General features: G+C 42.5%; 1 protein-coding gene across 2 annotated transcripts; it reads left to right on the forward strand.

Annotated features, from left to right (window-relative positions):
• The first annotated feature begins 154 nt into the window (after positions 1-154).
• On the forward strand, positions 155-20,129 carry prpf8 (pre-mRNA processing factor 8). 2 transcript variants are annotated; one of them, XM_034096757.2, is made up of 43 exons: positions 155-335; positions 1,160-1,280; positions 1,393-1,561; positions 1,767-1,931; positions 2,048-2,266; positions 4,116-4,328; positions 4,598-4,723; positions 4,849-4,954; positions 5,302-5,492; positions 5,627-5,746; positions 5,860-6,049; positions 6,771-6,890; positions 7,231-7,365; positions 7,505-7,634; positions 7,777-7,973; positions 8,338-8,544; positions 10,000-10,163; positions 10,253-10,379; positions 10,530-10,722; positions 10,888-11,075; positions 11,493-11,731; positions 11,919-12,065; positions 12,170-12,380; positions 12,667-12,783; positions 12,873-13,120; positions 13,209-13,388; positions 13,500-13,635; positions 13,838-14,007; positions 14,191-14,320; positions 14,457-14,603; positions 14,717-14,877; positions 15,009-15,200; positions 15,668-15,905; positions 16,075-16,203; positions 16,505-16,618; positions 16,732-16,905; positions 17,153-17,346; positions 17,470-17,709; positions 17,831-17,972; positions 18,122-18,262; positions 18,373-18,512; positions 18,796-18,998; positions 19,497-20,129. In XM_034096757.2, exons 2-43 carry the CDS (start codon positions 1,172-1,174, stop codon positions 19,649-19,651), a joined length of 7,017 nt encoding a protein of 2,338 aa, XP_033952648.1. In that variant the 5' UTR covers positions 155-335; positions 1,160-1,171; the 3' UTR covers positions 19,652-20,129. The 2 variants fall into 2 exon arrangements, with proteins under 2 accessions (XP_033952648.1, XP_033952649.1); XM_034096758.2 differs by having other exon boundaries at positions 155-327.
• The last annotated feature ends 420 nt before the right edge of the window (positions 20,130-20,549 follow it).

Raw genomic sequence — 20,549 nt, forward strand, 5'->3', positions numbered from 1 at the left:
GGGCTTCACTCCAACACTGCAGGTGGCAGTCGTGCGCCGGAAACGGGATCATCCGGGTACTTGCAAAATTGCGCTTGTCCAACGTTTGCGTACATTTTCGACGTAGATCTCTAGCCGCTAAATGGGAAGAAGAACGTATATCCGGCGTACGATTGACTGTGAATCCCACTGAACTGCGTCCATCGTGTGGCCGCCGTCGTGTTTTATAAAGACAGTCAACACAACAGAGCACCTGGAAAAAGGAACAATACAACTTTGAAAGAGAAATGATGTGGTAGTTGATTGTCTGTGGAACACGGCTGTCTGCAACGCTAAGAAATCCCACAGGTAGTGAAGTGAGTGTTATTTTCGTTGTGTTACTTATCACACAGTCGTTAGCTTGTGTGCTAGTGTTGGCTAACTTACCGCTTCAGACACGCATGGCCTTGATGACCAACTTCATTGTTCTGTAACTTGGTGTAAGCTGTGTTTTAAATAACAGCCAATTAGATTTGTAAAAGTCACCGAATCGAGTAATGAGTCAAGTCTGCCGTTATTTTGAAGTTGTGCACAACGTTACAGTTTCTTCCGTACTAGAAGCCATGTTGAGCTAACGGCTATCTTACTAGTTGAATGGTACAACTGTTAGCATTTTTAGATTATGTGCAATAGTGTTATATGTATTTGTGGCAAAAGAAAAGGATCTGTTTGTCTCACATCGTCAAGATTACATTTAATACAATCTATAAGGATTTCTCAAATATTGCATGGGTTATATAATGTGCGTATATTGTTACAGAGCCAGGGACCACTCTATACTGATCAGAGGTGGTAGAAGTACTCACATCTAGTACTAATGTAAAAGTAGAAGTAACAGAGAGCAGGAACACTCTGTTACTAGTAAAATTAATCACAATTCAGATTTTCAATTTCAGAATTATATATATCATGTTTTGATTATAACTATTGATGCAATAGTCTTTATCACAGCTGGTAAAGGTGGAGCTAATTTGAATTCCTTTGGCTTTTATGAGTGATACATTCTCTTAACGGCAGAACATTGTTTATCTTACTCATTTAATTAATTAATTAATTAATTACATTTTAATTTATAACAAATAAACGTGTACAACACATTCAGGATCAGAATATGTTTATTGATGAAACTGTTTGTTTTCAGGTGTGAGACACCATGGCTGCTACCTTCCCCTACAGAGGGGTCCCTGGAGGGATGCCACCGGGTGTTCCCCCTCCCATAACTGTCCCGGACTACATGTCTGAGGAAAAGCTGCAGGAGAAAGGTACGTTGGCTCTCTATTAGTACAGAAAGTCTACATTTTTGTTAAAAACTGCAATGTTTATGTTTCAAGTGGTGGTGATTCATTTTGTTGTCATTGTCCTCCCACTCAACAGCAAGAAAATGGCAGCACTTGCAGGCAAAGCGCTACTCAGAAAAGAGAAAGTTTGGCTTTGTGGATGCCCAGAAGGAAGACATGCCACCTGAGCATGTCCGCAAGATCATCAGGGACCATGGAGACATGACCAACAGAAAGTTTCGCCATGACAAGAGGGTGTACCTCGGGTAAAGAAAACAATCGGATCAGTCAACATGTCAATAAAAAATAGGTTTTCTTTGCTAGCTGACAAACTTCTTGAGATGTACTCTATGTGGAAAGTAATGGACATATAATCTTAAACAGATTTTTTTGGTGCACACGTTTTTTTTGTTAATTGGTTAGGAAGGTTTATCACTACCGTAGCTTATCATGTTTGTTTTGCTTGAACAGTGCCCTCAAGTACATGCCCCATGCAGTGCTGAAGCTGCTGGAAAACATGCCTATGCCCTGGGAACAGATCAGAGACGTGCCTGTCCTCTACCACATTACCGGAGCTATTTCCTTTGTGAATGAAATCCCTTGGGTCATAGAGCCGGTCTACATCGCACAGTGGGGGTAAGTGAAAGCTTGATGCTATTCCGTTATCATTTTTGTTGGACATGAAACTAAATGTGCACATTTAGTTTATAATAAATATATCTAATAATTGTTGTCATTTATCCTCCTCACAGCACTATGTGGATCATGATGCGACGTGAGAAGCGTGATCGTCGTCACTTCAAGCGGATGCGATTTCCTCCATTTGATGATGAGGAGCCGCCGCTGGATTATGCAGACAACATCCTTGATGTCGAACCACTGGAGGCGATCCAGATGGAGCTGGACAATGAGGAGGACTCTCCTGTTGCAGAGTGGCTCTATGATCACCAACCCCTCAAAGACGCAAACAAGTAAGCCCTCATGTCATTCTTTACAGACAAACATTTAAAGTTCATATTTAGATGATGTGTAGCCAGCAGAATTGAAATTAGTGTTAATTTCGTTGACTAAAACTATGACGAAATATGTTCGTCAACGACCTTTTTTTCCATGACGAAAACGAGACGATGACGAGACGGCAACAACAGCAGTAAACAATAACTGTAACGAAATCATCATGCAATATCGTTGACGAAAAGTGACGATACGGAAATGTAGTTTACTAAATAAAAACTATGCCAAAATCTCTCTTTACTGTTGTTGACGAAAAATGAGGAGACGAAATATTATCAAAGATAACGTTACATCTCTGATAGTCAGTTTTTCTCCCAGCAGTTCCATTTCCGGTGCTGCGGCAGTTCAGCAGCTGTGTGTGTCTGTTAGTGCTGGGGGGAAACGATTATTTTGAAAACGATTAATCGGGCGATTATTTGATCGATTAGTCGACTAATCTAACGATTATTTTTCTGTTGTTCAATTCATAAAAAAGCGAAAAATGCTAATGGACATTGGCACAGAACTCAAGATAAAAGTACCCTTATTACTTATCGTAGCTGCACATACAAGATATCCGATTAAAGCTGAGACTCCACAGATTATGTAGGTATATAGTATCATCACTGAGTGATCCGGACTTGCGACAGAGGAAGCAAATGCAGTCATCACAACACGTACCTTTACAGAGCTTCTAGGGAGATCGTGTCACCACCGTAGCTGTCAATCTGATCAAAAGACGTGTTCAATGGCATTAAAATGAGAAAAAACGCGGCTGAATCGGTTAATCCATAGGTTTTTAACGTCTATGTATAAAAAGAAATGATTTAATTTATAATCCATAATTCCATTTTAATGTAAAAATCGGAGAGCTAATGGTAGCCACCACAGCTAGAACTGCTTGTTGCTGTGGGTGACCCACGTGTGTGTAGCGACGCGGAAATATGTCGTCGACGATATTTTGAAGTCGACGCGTCGCTACAGCACTAGTCTCTGTGCTGCGCGCGGCGGTACATTTGAATTACACCGGGCAGCGGCACACTGTGAACTGTCAGGAAGACTCGGGTCTAACTCATGGTCCAACTAACCTTATTTAACAGAAAATAAAATGGCAACAACAGGGCTTGGGAGCAGTGGTCGCACTCGCGTTAACCGAAGACCACTCCCCGCCAGTGCGAGTGATTCATAAATTGTGCACTCGACGGATAATAATGGATTATGACGGAAATGTTACGATCCTGTCCGTCAAAATTACTGACAATGAAAAAGTCTAAAGCCACCAGTGCTTGGGAGAAAGAAACTATGTGATATTTGGGCCCATTTTCGCTACAATGAGGTGGAGAAAAAAAGCGAATGCATTGTTTTATCAGAAGGGAAGCAATGTGGCCATAACACAGCTGGTAAAAACACCACAAACCTGACCAGATACTCTCTGCAAAGCTGCTTTCTTAATCATTCAACCTGCTTTTCATCAAATAAGGACAATATATAATCTTATTGTAAAATACGTTTGACTAAAATGACAAATTATTGGTTTTCGCTAGACTAGTTTGACTGAAATGTTCTATATAATCCGATGACTAAAAAAAGACAACCGTTTTGATTGACAAAAAGTAGACTAAAATAATTAGTTTTCTTTGACTAAAATAAGACTAAAGTGCTCAGACTTTTCGTTGACTAAAACTTGACTAAATAAAAACAGGATGAAGGTGACTAAATATGACTAAAACTAAAAAGGAAATTTAACACAGGACTAAGACTAAAACTAAATTAAAAAATAGCTGACGAAATTAACACTAATTGAAATGACACTATTTTCCTCTTCAGGTTTGTCAATGGCACCACCTACCGTCGCTGGCAGTTCACACTGCCTATGATGTCCACACTGTACCGCCTGGCCAATCAGCTGCTCACAGACCTGGTGGATTTCAACTACTTCTACCTGTTTGACCTCAAGGCCTTCTTCACTTCCAAGGCCTTGAATATGGCCATCCCTGGAGGACCGAAGTTTGAGCCACTTGTCAGAGACATCAACCTTCAGTAAGTGCCTCTTGCCTTTTAAAATAAATTAAGATCTTTAGACTCAATACTGTTTTTTATTTAGCAGATGTTGCGCTTACTTCGAATGACCACAACTTGCATGTTCATGTAAAACATCTTTTTTTTCTTTTTCTTTCTTCATCCTGCTTTTTTCCGCATGTTTCTTGAAATTATTTGACTATTTAAGTTAAAATACTTTGTATGATATATGTTCTATGTATCATTTTATATGATTTGTGACTAAGTTTATCCTTCTGTGTCTTCTGCAGGGATGAAGACTGGAATGAGTTCAATGACATCAACAAGATCATCATCCGACAGCCTATCAGGACAGAGTACAAAATCGCTTTCCCCTACTTGTACAACAACTTGCCGCACTATGTCCACCTAACCTGGTAAGAAATGGATGAATGGATGAGTTATTTCTTATAGATGTAAACAAATAGTCGATGTAACTCTATAAATAAATAAAACATGAAGTGTCAGTATTGAGTTAAAACCGATGACTTTACCCTTACAGGTATCATACGCCCAACGTGGTGTTCATCAAGACGGAGGATCCAGATCTCCCAGCGTTCTACTTCGACCCGCTGATCAACCCAATTTCCCACAGACACTCTGTCAAGGTAAGTTTGGATAATTGTGGCTAATCATCCATATTTGGCAGCTGTGAAAAAGATAACTTTTATTCGCAATGAAATTAGAGAAGTAGATTTTGAACAAAATCCTCTTACAAAGGCGCACTTGCATTGGTCTGCTTGCCTGTGCGTAAGAACTGGAGGAATATTAAAATGAATGGTGACTTTATATCTTACTGGCTGCAGTAGCAGTTGGCCTCTTCATCGTACAGACATTATTTGAAGTTAAGAGTTTAAACTGATAAGTGGTTAAAGTATCTGCAGAAGTATCTGTTCTATTTAAAAGTAAAGATTCTTGAACTCACTTTTCTTTTTAAAATGTCCTGCACCTCCAGAGTCAGGAACCTCTGCCTGATGATGACGAGGAGTTTGAGCTTCCTGAGTATGTGGAGCCCCTCCTCAAGGAGACCCCACTCTACACAGACAACACAGCCAATGGCATCGCTCTGCTGTGGGCACCGAGACCCTTCAACCTCAGATCTGGCCGCACAAGGCGTGCCATTGATATCCCCCTGATCAAGAACTGGTGAGCAAAATACCAACATGTTGAGAGGAATGTAGGATGACTCGCAGATTGCAAAGAGCTGGGTTTGCCATGTGGGAAATGAAATGTTTTGTGTATCTCATAAATTCTAAATTGTTGTTGTTAATTTTCTCCAGGTATCGTGAGCACTGCCCTGCAGGACAGCCAGTGAAAGTGCGTGTGTCCTACCAGAAACTTCTCAAGTACTATGTGCTCAATGCTCTCAAACACAGACCACCCAAAGCCCAGAAGAAGAGGTGAGCATCATTGGAAACTATTTTGATTTCCCTTTTAACCCATATTAATGCGAAAGGGTTTTTGCTCATCAATTGTTTTTTGTAAAAAAGATTTTCCATCTGTTGTATTTCAGGTATCTGTTCCGCTCCTTCAAGGCCACCAAGTTCTTCCAGTCCACCAAGCTGGACTGGGTGGAGGTCGGTCTGCAGGTCTGTCGTCAGGGTTACAACATGCTCAATCTGCTTATCCATCGTAAGAACCTCAACTACCTGCATCTGGACTACAACTTCAACCTGAAGCCTGTCAAGACACTGACCACAAAGGTACAATCTCCAGAGCAGAACTACCTGTTGTTGTTGTTGTTGACATTGTATGTGCGCAGTGTGGGTCAAATGTAGCTTTAATTATGTTTTATTGCACTTCTGTTGGAAGCTTAAAAACAAATATTTACAATCTGATGGTCAAAATCTAGTAAATCCACATTTCTACATGTATTTCAGTTTTGATATCAAGCTGAGTTGTACACACTTTGTTAAGTGACGTTAAAGTTATTACCCAGATAAGTAATTACTTATTATAATCTACCTGTTGTGCTGATGGATGACCTTTTTGTTTTGAGTTTGTAATGAAATCCTCTTACAAAGGCGCACTTGCATTGGTCTGCTTGCCTGTGCGTAAGAACTGGAGGAATATTCAAATGAATGGTGACTTTTATATTTGACTGGCTGCAGTAGCAGTTGGCCTCTTCATCGTTCAGACATTGCTGAAACATTGCTCATAACAACTTTGTTTAAGAACACTTAATACAAAATGTTTTCTTAATTTTGACATTTTTGTTAATGTTATTTTTTAGTATACTTTTGTTTGAAGCGTACACACACACACACACACACACACACACACACACACACACACACACACACACACACACACACACACACACACACACACTTATTTACAATCTGAAGCTCAAAATCTAGTCAAACCACTTTTTTTCCATGTGATCCGGTTTTGATCTACAGCTGTGTTGTCTTTGTCCCCCAGGAAAGAAAGAAGTCCCGATTCGGAAATGCCTTCCACCTGTGCAGAGAGGTGCTGCGCCTCAGCAAGCTGGTGGTGGACAGCCACGTGCAGTACAGGCTGGGAAATGTTGATGCCTTCCAGGTTAGTTCAGTGGAAGATGTTGCAAGTCCCATCTGTACCTAAGCTAACTTACCTACACACTTTGTCTTTTGGAGGTTACAATAAATCTTGTTGACTGGACAAATAAAGCTCCTGAGTTTTGTCTGTTGTAGTTCAAGTTTAAAATCTATTCTGCGAGGGATGGGGTTAAAAGTTCAAACTACTTGCCATGTAAATCATAAGGCTTTTGTAAATGACATGGTTTTTAGGAAGGTTTCTGTTATCAGAAAGTTTGATGACTCATCGTTTGTTGTGATTGTCTTAACTATTGTGCAGTCATTTCATTCTCGTCTAATCCTAGCTTTTCAACTCTGTATTGTAGTTGTCCGATGGTCTGCAGTACATCTTTGCCCACGTTGGCCAGCTGACTGGCATGTACCGTTACAAGTACAAGTTGATGAGACAAATCCGGATGTGCAAAGATCTGAAGCATCTCATTTACTACCGGTTCAACACTGTAAGTTAACCTTCTTGTGCATTGGAAATATGTTTTGGTGTCCATTAATAGCATTTCCCCTACACACAATCATTTGGGCTTTTAAAGATATTATGATTTGTTGTATACTGACTTGTCTTTTTATCTATTTTAAAATCAGGGTCCTGTTGGCAAGGGCCCAGGTTGTGGCTTCTGGGCTCCCGGCTGGAGGGTGTGGCTGTTCTTCATGAGAGGGATCACTCCGCTGTTGGAGAGGTGGCTGGGAAATCTGCTTGCCAGGCAGTTCGAAGGTATGAAGAAGTACTTTTTTTAAAAAAAAATTTATTGGGGAACGATATTATTTCAGCAAAAAAATGGTATGAGGGACAAAGGTTTGCATCTGCAGTAATTACTTGGTGTTTAAGCTACACTTGTTTTTGATTGCCTCATCAGGACGTCACTCAAAGGGCGTAGCCAAGACTGTGACCAAACAGCGCGTGGAGTCTCACTTTGACCTGGAGTTGCGTGCCGCCGTGATGCATGACATCCTGGACATGATGCCTGAGGGCATCAAACAGAACAAAGCCAGAACCATCCTGCAGCACCTCAGTGAATCCTGGAGGTGCTGGAAGGCCAACATCCCCTGGAAGGTCAGTGCATGACCGGGATCAGGTCCTATCAGACTAAATACGATATACACGTCTACACTACTACTACTTTAAGTGTAATAATGCATAGACAGCTTGGGCTTTGACTACTTGAAGTTGTATATAGCTTGAACTAAAATGTAAGCACTGTTGACAGGTTTGGCATATAGATTAGCTGGTGTCAAATGTTTCACTGCATTATTTTTTTCCCTTTTAAGATCCATGATGCAAAACATTTGAAGGTTAAAAAAAGATACTGGATATAGTGTTCGCCAAAGTGTTTCAACACTTTTGTTCCACTTTTAGTTGAGCCACAATAAACCAAAACTGAATAGTTACTGTAGTAATGTTCTTCCCATCACTACAGGTGCCCGGCCTGCCCACTCCCATTGAGAACATGATCCTGCGCTATGTGAAGGCTAAAGCTGACTGGTGGACCAACACGGCTCACTACAACCGTGAGCGAATCCGCCGTGGAGCCACTGTGGATAAGACGGTGTGCAAGAAGAACCTGGGGAGACTGACCCGTCTGTACCTGAAGGCTGAGCAGGAGAGGCAGCACAACTACCTGAAGGTAACACAGAAAAACAAAGCTCAAAAAGGAAATGTGTTTATGCCCACATCTGAATTGACTAATTATAAATAGGGATGCACCGATCGAGATCGGCCAATACTCACTCTCTGCCGATCGATCGGTGCTCTCTAAACATGCCGATCGCATGACGTAAAATACATGACACTTTTCTCTGTGTGCGGCAAAACAAGCTCGCCAAAATGGCTTCACCGGTCTGGCATTATTTTAAGGTGTCAGAAAAAGACAGTAAAATAGTGGTATGCAACGTGTGTGAAGCAGAAATCCTGCAGCTCCGCCCGCCGGACCGGTAAGCGCAGCGAAACACACACACCGCAGTTCATTTCCTCATATTCCAAACGAGAAATTACGGTAGCAAATCACCTGGTTCTTTACGACCAGAACTATTAACGGGATACAAACCGGAGGAACCAGGCATGGAGGGAGGTGGGTGAAACTGGTAGGTTTTCGCCTGTTTGGGGAGTTTATATATATATATATATTGATCGCATAAAATCCCCGGGGTTTTTTGCTTTGTATGTCGGGGGCTGGAGATACATGTGACTGGTTGTTGGTCGCGTTGCTCGCAAAAAATCCTCAAGCTTTCAGACCATGTTTCAGACACAACAGCTGCTGTGTGGACGTACCGTAAGAGTTAGACCTAACACACTTGGCTATTTTATCTACCTCTGGAACAAGCTAAACTAGTTATTATAAATATATGTATTCTTCATTGTCGGGTCACTCATTGATCAGTGAGCTGCATGAGATACTGACAGGCTGTCGGGAGAGAGGAAAAGAGAGCGCTTCCGCTAATTTCTCCCATGTTATTATCCAAAGTGAATGTAAACTTGAATAATGTACATCATTTGAATGTAATAATTAAGTTGATTGTTGTTTGTGGAAGCTCCAGTGAATGAGCCCCATTAACTGAGTTTTAAATGGAAGATTTAAACATCACTTTAAATCTTCCATTTAAAGTGATGTTTAAATCTTCCATTTAGGCCCCGCCCACTCGATCGGATCTGTGATCGGTATCGGCCGATACTGATTTCGGCGATCGGCCCCGAAATTGGCGATCGGAGCATCCCTAATTATAAACATTTAATATGGCTGTCTTTAATATGACCGTTTGTAATGAAGTCCTCTTACAAAGGCGCACTTGCATTGGTCTGCTTGCTTGTGCGTAAGAACTTGAGAAATATTAAACTGAATGTTGACTTTATATCTGACTGGCTGCAGTAGCAGTTGGCCTCTTCATCGTTCAGACATTATTTGAAGTTTAATGTGGTTAAACTCCAGCAGAAGTAAAATAATTGAGATCGGTTCTTCTTCTTGTATTTATCACTGGTTGCCGCTGTAGTTGATTCCTTACCATTCAGATATTGCTTCTGATACATGCCTAATAACAACTAAGTTTAGTATTTTTGTAAATGATTGTAAATATTCTGTCTGCAGGATGGCCCCTATATCACAGCTGAAGAGGCGGTGGCCATTTACACCACCACTGTTCATTGGCTGGAGAGTCGGCGGTTCTCCCCCATCCCTTTCCCTCCCCTGTCCTACAAACATGACACCAAGCTGCTCATCCTGGCCCTGGAGAGGCTCAAGGAAGCATACAGGTAAACGCAGTTTCAACATGAATAACTTCATCAGCAAATGACAGTACATTGTTTTCTTGATATTGAGTTTGTGTCTCTTTGTCCCTTAGTGTGAAGTCTCGTCTGAACCAGAGTCAGAGGGAGGAGCTGGGTCTGATTGAGCAGGCTTACGACAATCCTCACGAGGCCTTGTCCAGGATCAAACGTCACTTGCTCACCCAGAGAGCCTTCAAAGAGGTCAGCACTAGGACATGCAGATATTTTTAGTTCACTCTGTAGTTTATAATGACAAACATGTGGAATTTAAAAGCCGAAGAAAAATGGCTGTTATTTAGCACCCATCATATCTGCTTCCTATCAGTCTCTCAACTACTTCTTCCTTTACAGGTTGGTATTGAGTTCATGGACTTGTACAGTCACCTGGTGCCTGTGTATGATGTCGAGCCCCTGGAGAAGATCACAGATGCCTACCTCGACCAGTACCTATGGTACGAGGCGGACAAGAGGCGTCTGTTCCCACCCTGGATCAAACCTGCTGACACTGAACCCCCACCACTGCTGGTCTACAAGTGGTGCCAAGGTCAGAACCATTCATAATGGAGGGTTTCCCGAATGAAATTATAATCATATTTAATGAGTGATGTTGGGTTTCTTAGTAACCTATATCACATCTAATGAATCCTGTAATGTTAGCAGAACCAAAAGGCAAACGTTATCTGAAGGCTTTCTGTTATTTTCTCCTCAGGCATCAACAACTTGCAGGACGTGTGGGAGACGGCGGAGGGAGAGTGCAACGTGATGCTGGAGTCCCGCTACGAGAAGATGTACGAGAAGATCGATCTGACCCTGCTCAACAGGCTGCTGCGTCTCATTGTTGACCACAACATCGCTGATTACATGACAGCCAAGAACAACGTGGTCATCAACTACAAGGTAACACTTTTTTTTATATTCCATGGAATGCTCTTAACATCCCGATAGCAATGAATACATTAAATGCGTTGACAATAAATACATTTAATTTAATCTGTGGAAGCCGTGGCGCTGTAAAAAGCACGACCAATAATTTGAGCCGGCCCGGCTAAAGTAACTGGATGGCCTACCTGCCCGTCAGCCTTCCATCTGTGCACAAACTTATCTCGTGCCCTCATTGGTCATGTGCGCGTTCATGTGTGTGTTAGAGGAGGGGCTCTGTAAGGAAGTGGCAGATTTTTTTCGGCTGCGTGCTTTCAAATTCTAGCGCACTTGAGCTGGTTTCTCCGTTCTTACCTACCCTACCTTTAGTGGTTCTTGATTGACGTACAGTTTTTACTTATTTGATCTAAATGTTTATCTTTGTCTCTTTTCTAGGACATGAACCACACAAACTCCTATGGCATCATCAGAGGGCTGCAGTTTGCCTCATTCATTGTGCAGTACTACGGCCTGGTGATGGACCTGCTGGTCCTGGGTCTGCACCGTGCCAGTGAGATGGCTGGCCCGCCTCAGATGCCCAATGACTTCCTCAGTTTCCAAGACACACCCACGGAGAGCGCCCACCCAATCCGATTGTACTGCCGTTACATCGACCGCATCCACATCTTCTTCAGGTGGGGTTGAATCACCAAAATGATTGATGGTCCTAAGATAAAGCATTTGGAAAGCCTTTCTGCTTTACGTTTTTGAAATCTTTACTAACTGTACTTGGCTTCTACCTTTACTGCCTGAAAGTAATTTGTGAACATGGATGAAAAAGTGTTTTTGTTGATTTAATTATAAGTCATATGACTTTTTCAGGTTCTCTGCCGATGAGGCCAGGGATCTGATTCAGAGGTACCTGACGGAGCATCCAGACCCCAACAATGAGAACATTGTGGGTTATAACAACAAGAAGTGCTGGCCCCGCGATGCCCGCATGAGACTGATGAAGCATGACGTCAACCTGTGAGTTACACCTCAACATTTGACTAAATGTCATTCTATGTTGAACATTAAAATCTTCATACCAAATCTGCAGGCAAAAAGTAATCTTCTTTTTATTCTCCCAGGGGACGTGCTGTTTTCTGGGACATCAAGAACCGCCTACCCAGATCCGTCACCACGGTGCAGTGGGAGAACAGCTTTGTTTCCGTCTACAGCAAAGACAACCCCAACCTGCTCTTCAACATGTGCGGATTTGAGTGCCGTATCTTGCCAAAGTGCCGCACCAGCTACGAGGAGTTCACTCACAAGGACGGTGTGTGGAACCTGCAGAACGAGGTGAGGAATTGTTGCCCAAAACAAGCATCTGTTATGCTGATGAATTAATGTGACAGTTTGCCAGAACAGTGCTTTAACTGATTGATGTCTAATGTCAGTTCTATGGGTGTACCGATCCATCATGGACTTTTAATATCGGCACAATATCCTTGTCTAATGAATCAATATAATATCCTTATGGGATTCAACTTTACAGTCAATACAGTACTGACACTTGCATCACTGCTACCTGTCATAAAATGGTCACATTTCTGTTTTTAAGTTCTCTTATTGTTTGCCTGTGTAGGTAACCAAAGAGAGGACCGCACAGTGTTTCCTGCGTGTGGATGATGAATCAATGCAGCGTTTCCACAACAGAGTGCGGCAGATCCTGATGGCCTCTGGATCCACCACATTCACCAAGGTCAGCTGACAACCCTCTTAAAAAAACCAGATCAGAAGCAGAACATATTGTTGTCAGAATATTTCACTCTGTCCCCTGTTGACCTCCAGATTGTGAACAAATGGAACACGGCTCTGATTGGTTTGATGACGTACTTCCGCGAGGCTGTGGTCAACACCCAGGAGCTCCTGGACCTGCTGGTGAAGTGCGAGAACAAGATCCAGACTCGTATCAAGATCGGCCTGAACTCCAAAATGCCTAGCCGCTTCCCTCCTGTCGTCTTCTACACCCCCAAAGAGTTGGGTGGGCTTGGCATGCTGTCCATGGGCCACGTGCTTATTCCTCAGTCAGACCTGCGGTAAGTTGGCATGCAGGCTGTTATGTAAGTCATCTTGTAAATGTAATGAGCAAACTGGGTCTTAAACCTTCTTTTCTCTTTCCACCAGGTGGTCCAAGCAGACAGACGTGGGTATTACCCATTTCAGGTCTGGAATGAGCCACGAAGAGGACCAGCTGATTCCTAACTTGTATCGGTACATTCAGCCATGGGAGAGCGAGTTCATCGACTCTCAGCGGGTTTGGGCCGAGTACGCCCTCAAGAGGCAGGAGGCCATCGCCCAGAACAGGTACTGCCTCCATCAGCGATAACATGTGTTTGTGATCTGCCAATCTTTTATTGAATAAACATGAACAGAAACTGGACGAGGCTAATAGCAGTGTGTTGTTCTCTGTTTTAGGCGTCTGACCCTGGAGGATCTGGAGGACTCATGGGACAGAGGCATCCCTCGTATCAACACACTTTTCCAGAAGGACAGACACACACTGGCCTATGACAAAGGCTGGAGAGTCAGGACAGATTTCAAACAGTACCAGGTATGATGAAGACACAAGTTGTATGTCAAAGTACAAAACTATTTTGGGAGAGTCTCTTTTTTGTTTTAATAGTTTCTTTTTAAAGTACCAAAATCCCAACAATTTGCCTTAACACTGTATCGTGCACGTTATGATACTGTACAAGTTGCATTCAAGGTTCAACAAGCATTTAGTGATTGATGACTGTCTTGTTGTTTTGCAGGTACTGAAGCAGAATCCGTTCTGGTGGACCCACCAGAGGCACGATGGAAAACTGTGGAACCTGAACAACTACCGCACAGACATGATCCAGGCTCTGGGCGGAGTGGAGGGCATCCTGGAACACACACTCTTTAAGGGCACTTACTTTCCCACCTGGGAGGGTCTCTTCTGGTGAGATCACTTTGAAACTTACAATGCTTATGGCGCAATCATTTAGGATACATAACAGCTCACACTGCTATTAAAGAAAATACACTTTAAGCAAAACCAAAATGCTTGTTCACTTTCTGTAATTGTGGATAATGTTTATTCGTTCATTGAAAATCATCAACCGTCTCAATTTCTGGACTTTAGGGAAAAGGCCAGTGGTTTTGAGGAGTCCATGAAATGGAAGAAGCTGACCAATGCCCAGAGGTCTGGTTTGAACCAAATCCCCAACCGTCGCTTCACACTTTGGTGGTCCCCCACCATCAACAGAGCCAACGTAAGTACAACCAACATTTGTAAATGTTTCTCTTCCATATTTGAAATAATGTTTAGTTCCCTGGAGAATAGATGTTTGATGTTTGGGCCTGAGTGGTTAAAATGTCAACTTACATTTTCTCGTCCTCTGTCTTTAGGTGTACGTAGGTTTCCAGGTACAACTTGATCTGACGGGTATCTTCATGCACGGCAAGATCCCCACTCTGAAGATCTCCCTCATTCAGATCTTCAGGGCTCACTTGTGGCAGAAGATTCATGAGAGCGTCGTCATGGATCTCTGTCAGGTAGGGTTTATTTCTTTACTTCATTACGGACTAGTACACTGAAGTTTAAAACGTTCCTTTTATTTATGACTTGTTCTTTGCCCGTGATTATAACTTTTACGTTTTTTTTGCAGGTGTTTGATCAGGAGCTGGATGCTCTTGAGATTGAGACGGTGCAGAAGGAGACCATCCATCCCAGGAAGTCATACAAGATGAACTCCTCCTGTGCAGACATCCTGCTCTTTGCATCATACAAGTGGAACGTCTCTCGGCCATCTCTGCTTGCTGACTCAAAGTATGAATTTTAAAGCTTTATTCAAATGACTTTCCTAGACAATAATGAATTTCATAAACTGTCAAGGAAGCAGTTTAACAGTTACTTTATGTATTCTTTATATGAATTAAAATGTGCACCTCCTCCTACAGGGACGTGATGGACAGCACCACCACACAGAAGTACTGGATCGACATCCAGCTGCGCTGGGGTGACTATGACTCTCATGACATCGAGCGCTACGCCAGGGCCAAGTTCCTGGACTACACCACGGACAACATGAGTATCTACCCCTCCCCCACTGGAGTGCTCATCGCTATCGACCTGGCTTACAACCTACACAGGTTAGGATTGTTTATAAACCTGAGTAAATAACAAACATGATGGCAGGTATTTACTTAATAATGTATAAGGGAAACAATAGCTAGTGAGCCACATCATCCTTTTTTGCTGAACTGTCTGATCTTGGTGTAACATGATTATATTGGCTACTGCGAATGTGTAAAAGTGGAAAAGGAAAGGGGGGGAAGTGTCATGCAAATGTTTTATGGCATTGTCTGGACCTTTGCATCCACATGTTCATTATAACAAGTATGTTCTGCTGAAGCATTCACACTAGCTTCCTAACTTGTTTAACATAATGGTAACTGTCTGCAACAGAAAGTCACTTCAGCTCCAATGGTTATGTTTAGTAGACGTTGTCTGAACTGGTCATCCACACAGGAAATGTTGATGGGGGGGGAAAGAAAAACAATAATCTAAATGCTTAAATTAGTATTTAACTGTGTTTATCATTGTATCTCCTTCTTAGTGCCTATGGTAACTGGTTCCCTGGAAGCAAGCCTCTGATCCAGCAGGCCATGGCCAAGATCATGAAGGCCAACCCGGCCCTGTATGTGCTCAGAGAGCGCATCCGCAAGGGTCTGCAGCTCTACTCCTCCGAGCCCACTGAGCCCTACCTGTCCTCTCAGAACTACGGAGAACTCTTCTCCAACCAGATCATCTGGTTTGTGGACGACACCAACGTGTACCGAGTCACCATCCACAAGGTGAGCCCTGACTCCTCCCCTCTAGTTATTCAATGAAGAGTCGATGTGCGCTAACATTGTTTTTAGGAATAGCTCTTAAAGTTGTCTGGATTTTGTTGCTTTTGCATTGGAATAAAAATGTTATCCTTTTTTGTTTAGTCAAATGTGTTCTCCATCTTCTTCTCAACAGACCTTTGAGGGTAACTTGACCACAAAGCCCATCAACGGAGCTATTTTCATCTTCAACCCCAGGACTGGTCAGCTCTTCCTCAAGATCATTCACACCTCAGTGTGGGCTGGACAGAAGCGTCTGGGACAGGTGCGGCCCTGCTCACCTCGCCTTACTCTATCACCTGCTGTGCTTTTGATATTGATTCACACACATTCCTATTGTGTTCAATTATCTGAACTCTAGTTTAATTATCTAGTGCAAAATGTTACAATAGTTGTTTTTGAATATTGTACTATATATGTGTTTGTTTATGAATTCCTTGACTCAAAAGTCTGCAGCGAAAGTAACACAAAGACACAAAAAAACCTGACAAAGTAACTATTAAGATACACCAAAGCTGCTCATTCCTCCATTATATTCTTACATTATTCCTCCTTTGTCCCTGCAGCTGGCCAAATGGAAGACAGCTGAAGAAGTGGCTGCTCTGATTCGTTCCCTCCCCGTGGAAGAGCAGCCCAAACAGATCATTGTAACCAGGAAGGGCATGCTGGACCCTCTGGAGGTGAGGATCTGTTATGCTTGTAACCGCTGCATGGAGGATCTCAGTTCATTTCCTGATAGTCGGATGCAGCCCAATGCCTTTCCAAATCCAATTCCATTGTTTCCTCTGCGTAGGTCCACTTGCTCGACTTCCCCAACATCGTGATCAAAGGTTCTGAGTTGCAGCTGCCCTTCCAGGCCTGTCTGAAGGTGGAGAAGTTTGGAGATCTGATCCTGAAGGCGACCGAGCCTCAGATGGTGCTGTTCAACCTCTACGACGACTGGCTCAAGACCATCTCGTCCTACACAGTGAGTCTCACTCTATCCCACAGGAGGCTATGACCAGAATTCATGAACATTTTTAGATTGACATCACTGTTGTTTCTATGGAAGATTTAATGTTGCATTTTTCATTCCACAAGAAGTTATAACAAGCTGTTAGAAAGAATCTGTGCTTTGGTACCAAGCTAAACGTATTATCATGCATTGATGTTTGATAACATCTACTTATCCCCCGTGTAAATAGTTTTTGTTTGCTGCTCTGCTCCATCTCTAGGCCTTCTCCCGACTCATCCTGATCCTCAGAGCGCTGCACGTCAACAATGACCGCGCCAAGGTGATCCTGAAGCCTGACAAGACCACCATCACCGAGCCTCATCACATCTGGCCCACGCTCACCGACGAAGAATGGATCAAGGTGGAGGTGCAACTCAAAGATCTCATTCTGGCAGATTACGGCAAAAAGAACAAGTAAGTATTCATGCACTGAATACTTCCTGATTATGGGAAACTAATGTTCTGCTCCGTAACTTAATAGCTCAGAATAAAGCCAGTCTTGTGTTGATACCCAATGCTTTCATTGTCTTTATCCAGCGTGAACGTGGCCTCACTGACACAGTCTGAGATCCGTGACATCATCCTGGGTATGGAGATCTCTGCTCCCTCACAGCAGCGCCAGCAGATTGCCGAGATTGAGAAGCAAACCAAAGAGCAGTCGCAGCTCACAGCCACGCAGACCCGCACTGTCAACAAGCACGGTGACGAGATCATCACATCCACCACCTCCAACTATGAGACCCAGACCTTCTCATCGAAGACCGAATGGAGAGTCAGGTAAGCAGACAGTTTGTAAACGTTTTTAGGGATTTCTCCACTCTGGAAAACAATGATATTTTGGGGGTTTTATTGGGTCCTTCTCAGTTGGCTTTAATGTTTCTTGTTCTTTTCCCTTCAGAGCCATATCTGCTGCCAACCTCCACCTCCGAACCAACCACATCTACGTGTCATCTGACGACATCAAGGAGACGGGCTACACCTACATCCTGCCCAAGAACGTCCTCAAGAAGTTCATCTGCATCTCAGATTTGCGTGCACAGGTATGCAATGGATTAATAATACTGTAATTGATAGACATGTATTGTGTTTCATTTGAAAATAGTCATGCATACCAGGACATCCCTACCTGAAAGTCCCTCATCATGTCTGGGCGGTCTATAGATACTGACGGTGCACTGTGTTTTTCCAGATTGCAGGCTACCTGTATGGCACGAGTCCACCAGACAACCCCCAGGTGAAGGAGATCCGTTGTATCGTCATGGTGCCACAGTGGGGGACTCACCAGACTGTTCACCTGCCCAACCAGCTGCCGGGTCATGAATACCTTAAAGTAAGACGGGCCTACAGTCAAAACCTTTTACATCTCGGTCTTCTTTTTGTTGTTCCAGTAATTGTTACATTTAAATGTAACTAATATAAATAACTCATCCCCTTAAACAGGAAATGGAGCCACTCGGATGGATCCATACCCAGCCCAATGAGTCGCCCCAGCTGTCCCCACAGGACGTCACCACACATGCCAAGGTCATGGCTGACAACCCCTCATGGGACGGAGAGAAAACCATCATCATCACCTGCAGGTACGTTTCATTAACACGAACAGTAAGCACTTTTTACTGGGAAGTTGACCTGAGCAACTTGATATTGTTTAAGACCTGAAACGGAGAAAGGCAATCACACATTTTAAACAAGTAATGGTCTATCTTTTTAAAGTTCATAGATGAAATAATACTGAAATGGAATAATTACTTTTTTTTTTTGTTTTACTTAAGTCAGTTTAGAAAAATACACTTGTTTTCTGCATATTCAGTAATGTTTGCTGTTAAATTGTACATCATTTTGTATTCTTGCATCTGTTTTCAGCTTCACACCAGGCTCGTGCACGCTCACAGCCTACAAGCTGACACCCAGTGGTTATGAGTGGGGTCGGCAGAACACAGACAAGGGAAACAACCCTAAAGGCTACCTGCCCTCCCACTATGAGAGAGTGCAGATGCTGCTCTCTGACCGCTTCCTGGGCTTCTTCATGGTGCCTGGCCAGGTCTCCTGGAACTACAACTTCATGGGTGAGTAGTACCCCTTATTTCTATTTTATGAAGGGAAACTATTTTTATGCTTCAATTAAGTCCACTTTTGAATAATAGTAAAACGTAGGTTCCAAATTAGAAATGAACGGCCCTCCTCCAGTTAAAAAAAACAAAAAACCTCTAAGCTATCAAATATAATACGTCTTATTTGTAGTGTCCATGTTTCCACGAAATGACTTAAAGCTCATGAACACACCAAAGACAGCAGAGCAAACTCTCGAAATGGTAGTGTCCATGGAGTATATAAATGAACAATTTACAATTGTTGCAAAGAATTGGTACCATAAATGTATCTTTCCGATTTGTCCCTGTGCCGATTGGATTATACAGTGCAAATAGCATTTCATTCCTCTGACTAAAACACAGTAACTTATTTGATGATTTGATGTTAAACAACTTTTTTAAGGCAGGGCTGATCATATCATAGGATTGGCAGAACATGATTTTGAATTAACCATTTTTATCATCTTACTCCAGGTGTTCGCCATGACCCCAACATGAAGTACGACCTGCAGCTGGCCAACCCCATGGAGTTCTACCATGAAGTCCACCGGCCCTCGCACTTCCTAAACTTTGCCTCGCTGCAGGAGGGTGAGGTCTATAACGCAGACCGTGAGGACATGTACGCCTGAGAGCTGCCGTCCTGCTCTCCTACACATTTTGTAGATAGCTCTGCAAGAATCATGTGGAGCCGGTCCAGAACAGCCCTTGTAATATTTCTATTGAACACGTTCAACTGTGATGATTGGAATTTTATGTAAGGCTTAAGGACCTTTTTAGAAACCTGTTAAGTTTTTATATTTTCTACAAATGCTTTGTTTTTTCCCCACTCTCTCTTTCCTTCTTTATTACAGCAACGTTTCTTCAAAAACATGTTTTTGTGGCTTGTGATACATCGGAGCATATGTTTATCTATTTGTAGTTTTCTGTACGCAATACTCTGGAGTAATATTTGATAAACAAAACATTGTTTTTCGAAAGGGATTAAGACTTATTTCTCCAAAACCCCTTTGTGAAATAAATTGAGGTGAATTTCAATGCCTCTGCTATACTGTACATCCTGTGACATTGTAGCTTGGATTTAAATAAAGATTACACATTTTTCAGAAACATTTGTCATGTGATGGTGTAATGTGCTGTTACGTGAATTGCTTAATAAAATTGTATGTAACCAGAAAAAAAGTGACGCATTTATGTTAATATCAATTGTTGCAGTGAACTTTTTCTTGTTTGCTACCCTCTATGCAGAACACCGCTTTAATGAAACGCTAAGCCTGATTTGGTTTTAGTCAACTGATAAAATTCTTTAGAAATGTGGATACAAAAGACTTTCCCATTGTGTCTGATATGAAATGTCTCTACTGCTTTCAAGCCTGGTATAATGAAGTTATTTCTGTTGTTTTCTGCTTCCATAGCCGTTCAATTGTTATGTAATCGATATTTATTGGACAGTTATAGGTCAGTATTTCTGACTGCAGATCTGCAGAGGAAATTCAATGTTCACGCTCTGCTGCTTCTCTCAGTATGCTC

Source organism: Pseudochaenichthys georgianus, chromosome 13 (assembly GCF_902827115.2).
Source record: "Pseudochaenichthys georgianus chromosome 13, fPseGeo1.2, whole genome shotgun sequence".
Taxonomy (NCBI): domain Eukaryota; kingdom Metazoa; phylum Chordata; class Actinopteri; order Perciformes; family Channichthyidae; genus Pseudochaenichthys; species Pseudochaenichthys georgianus.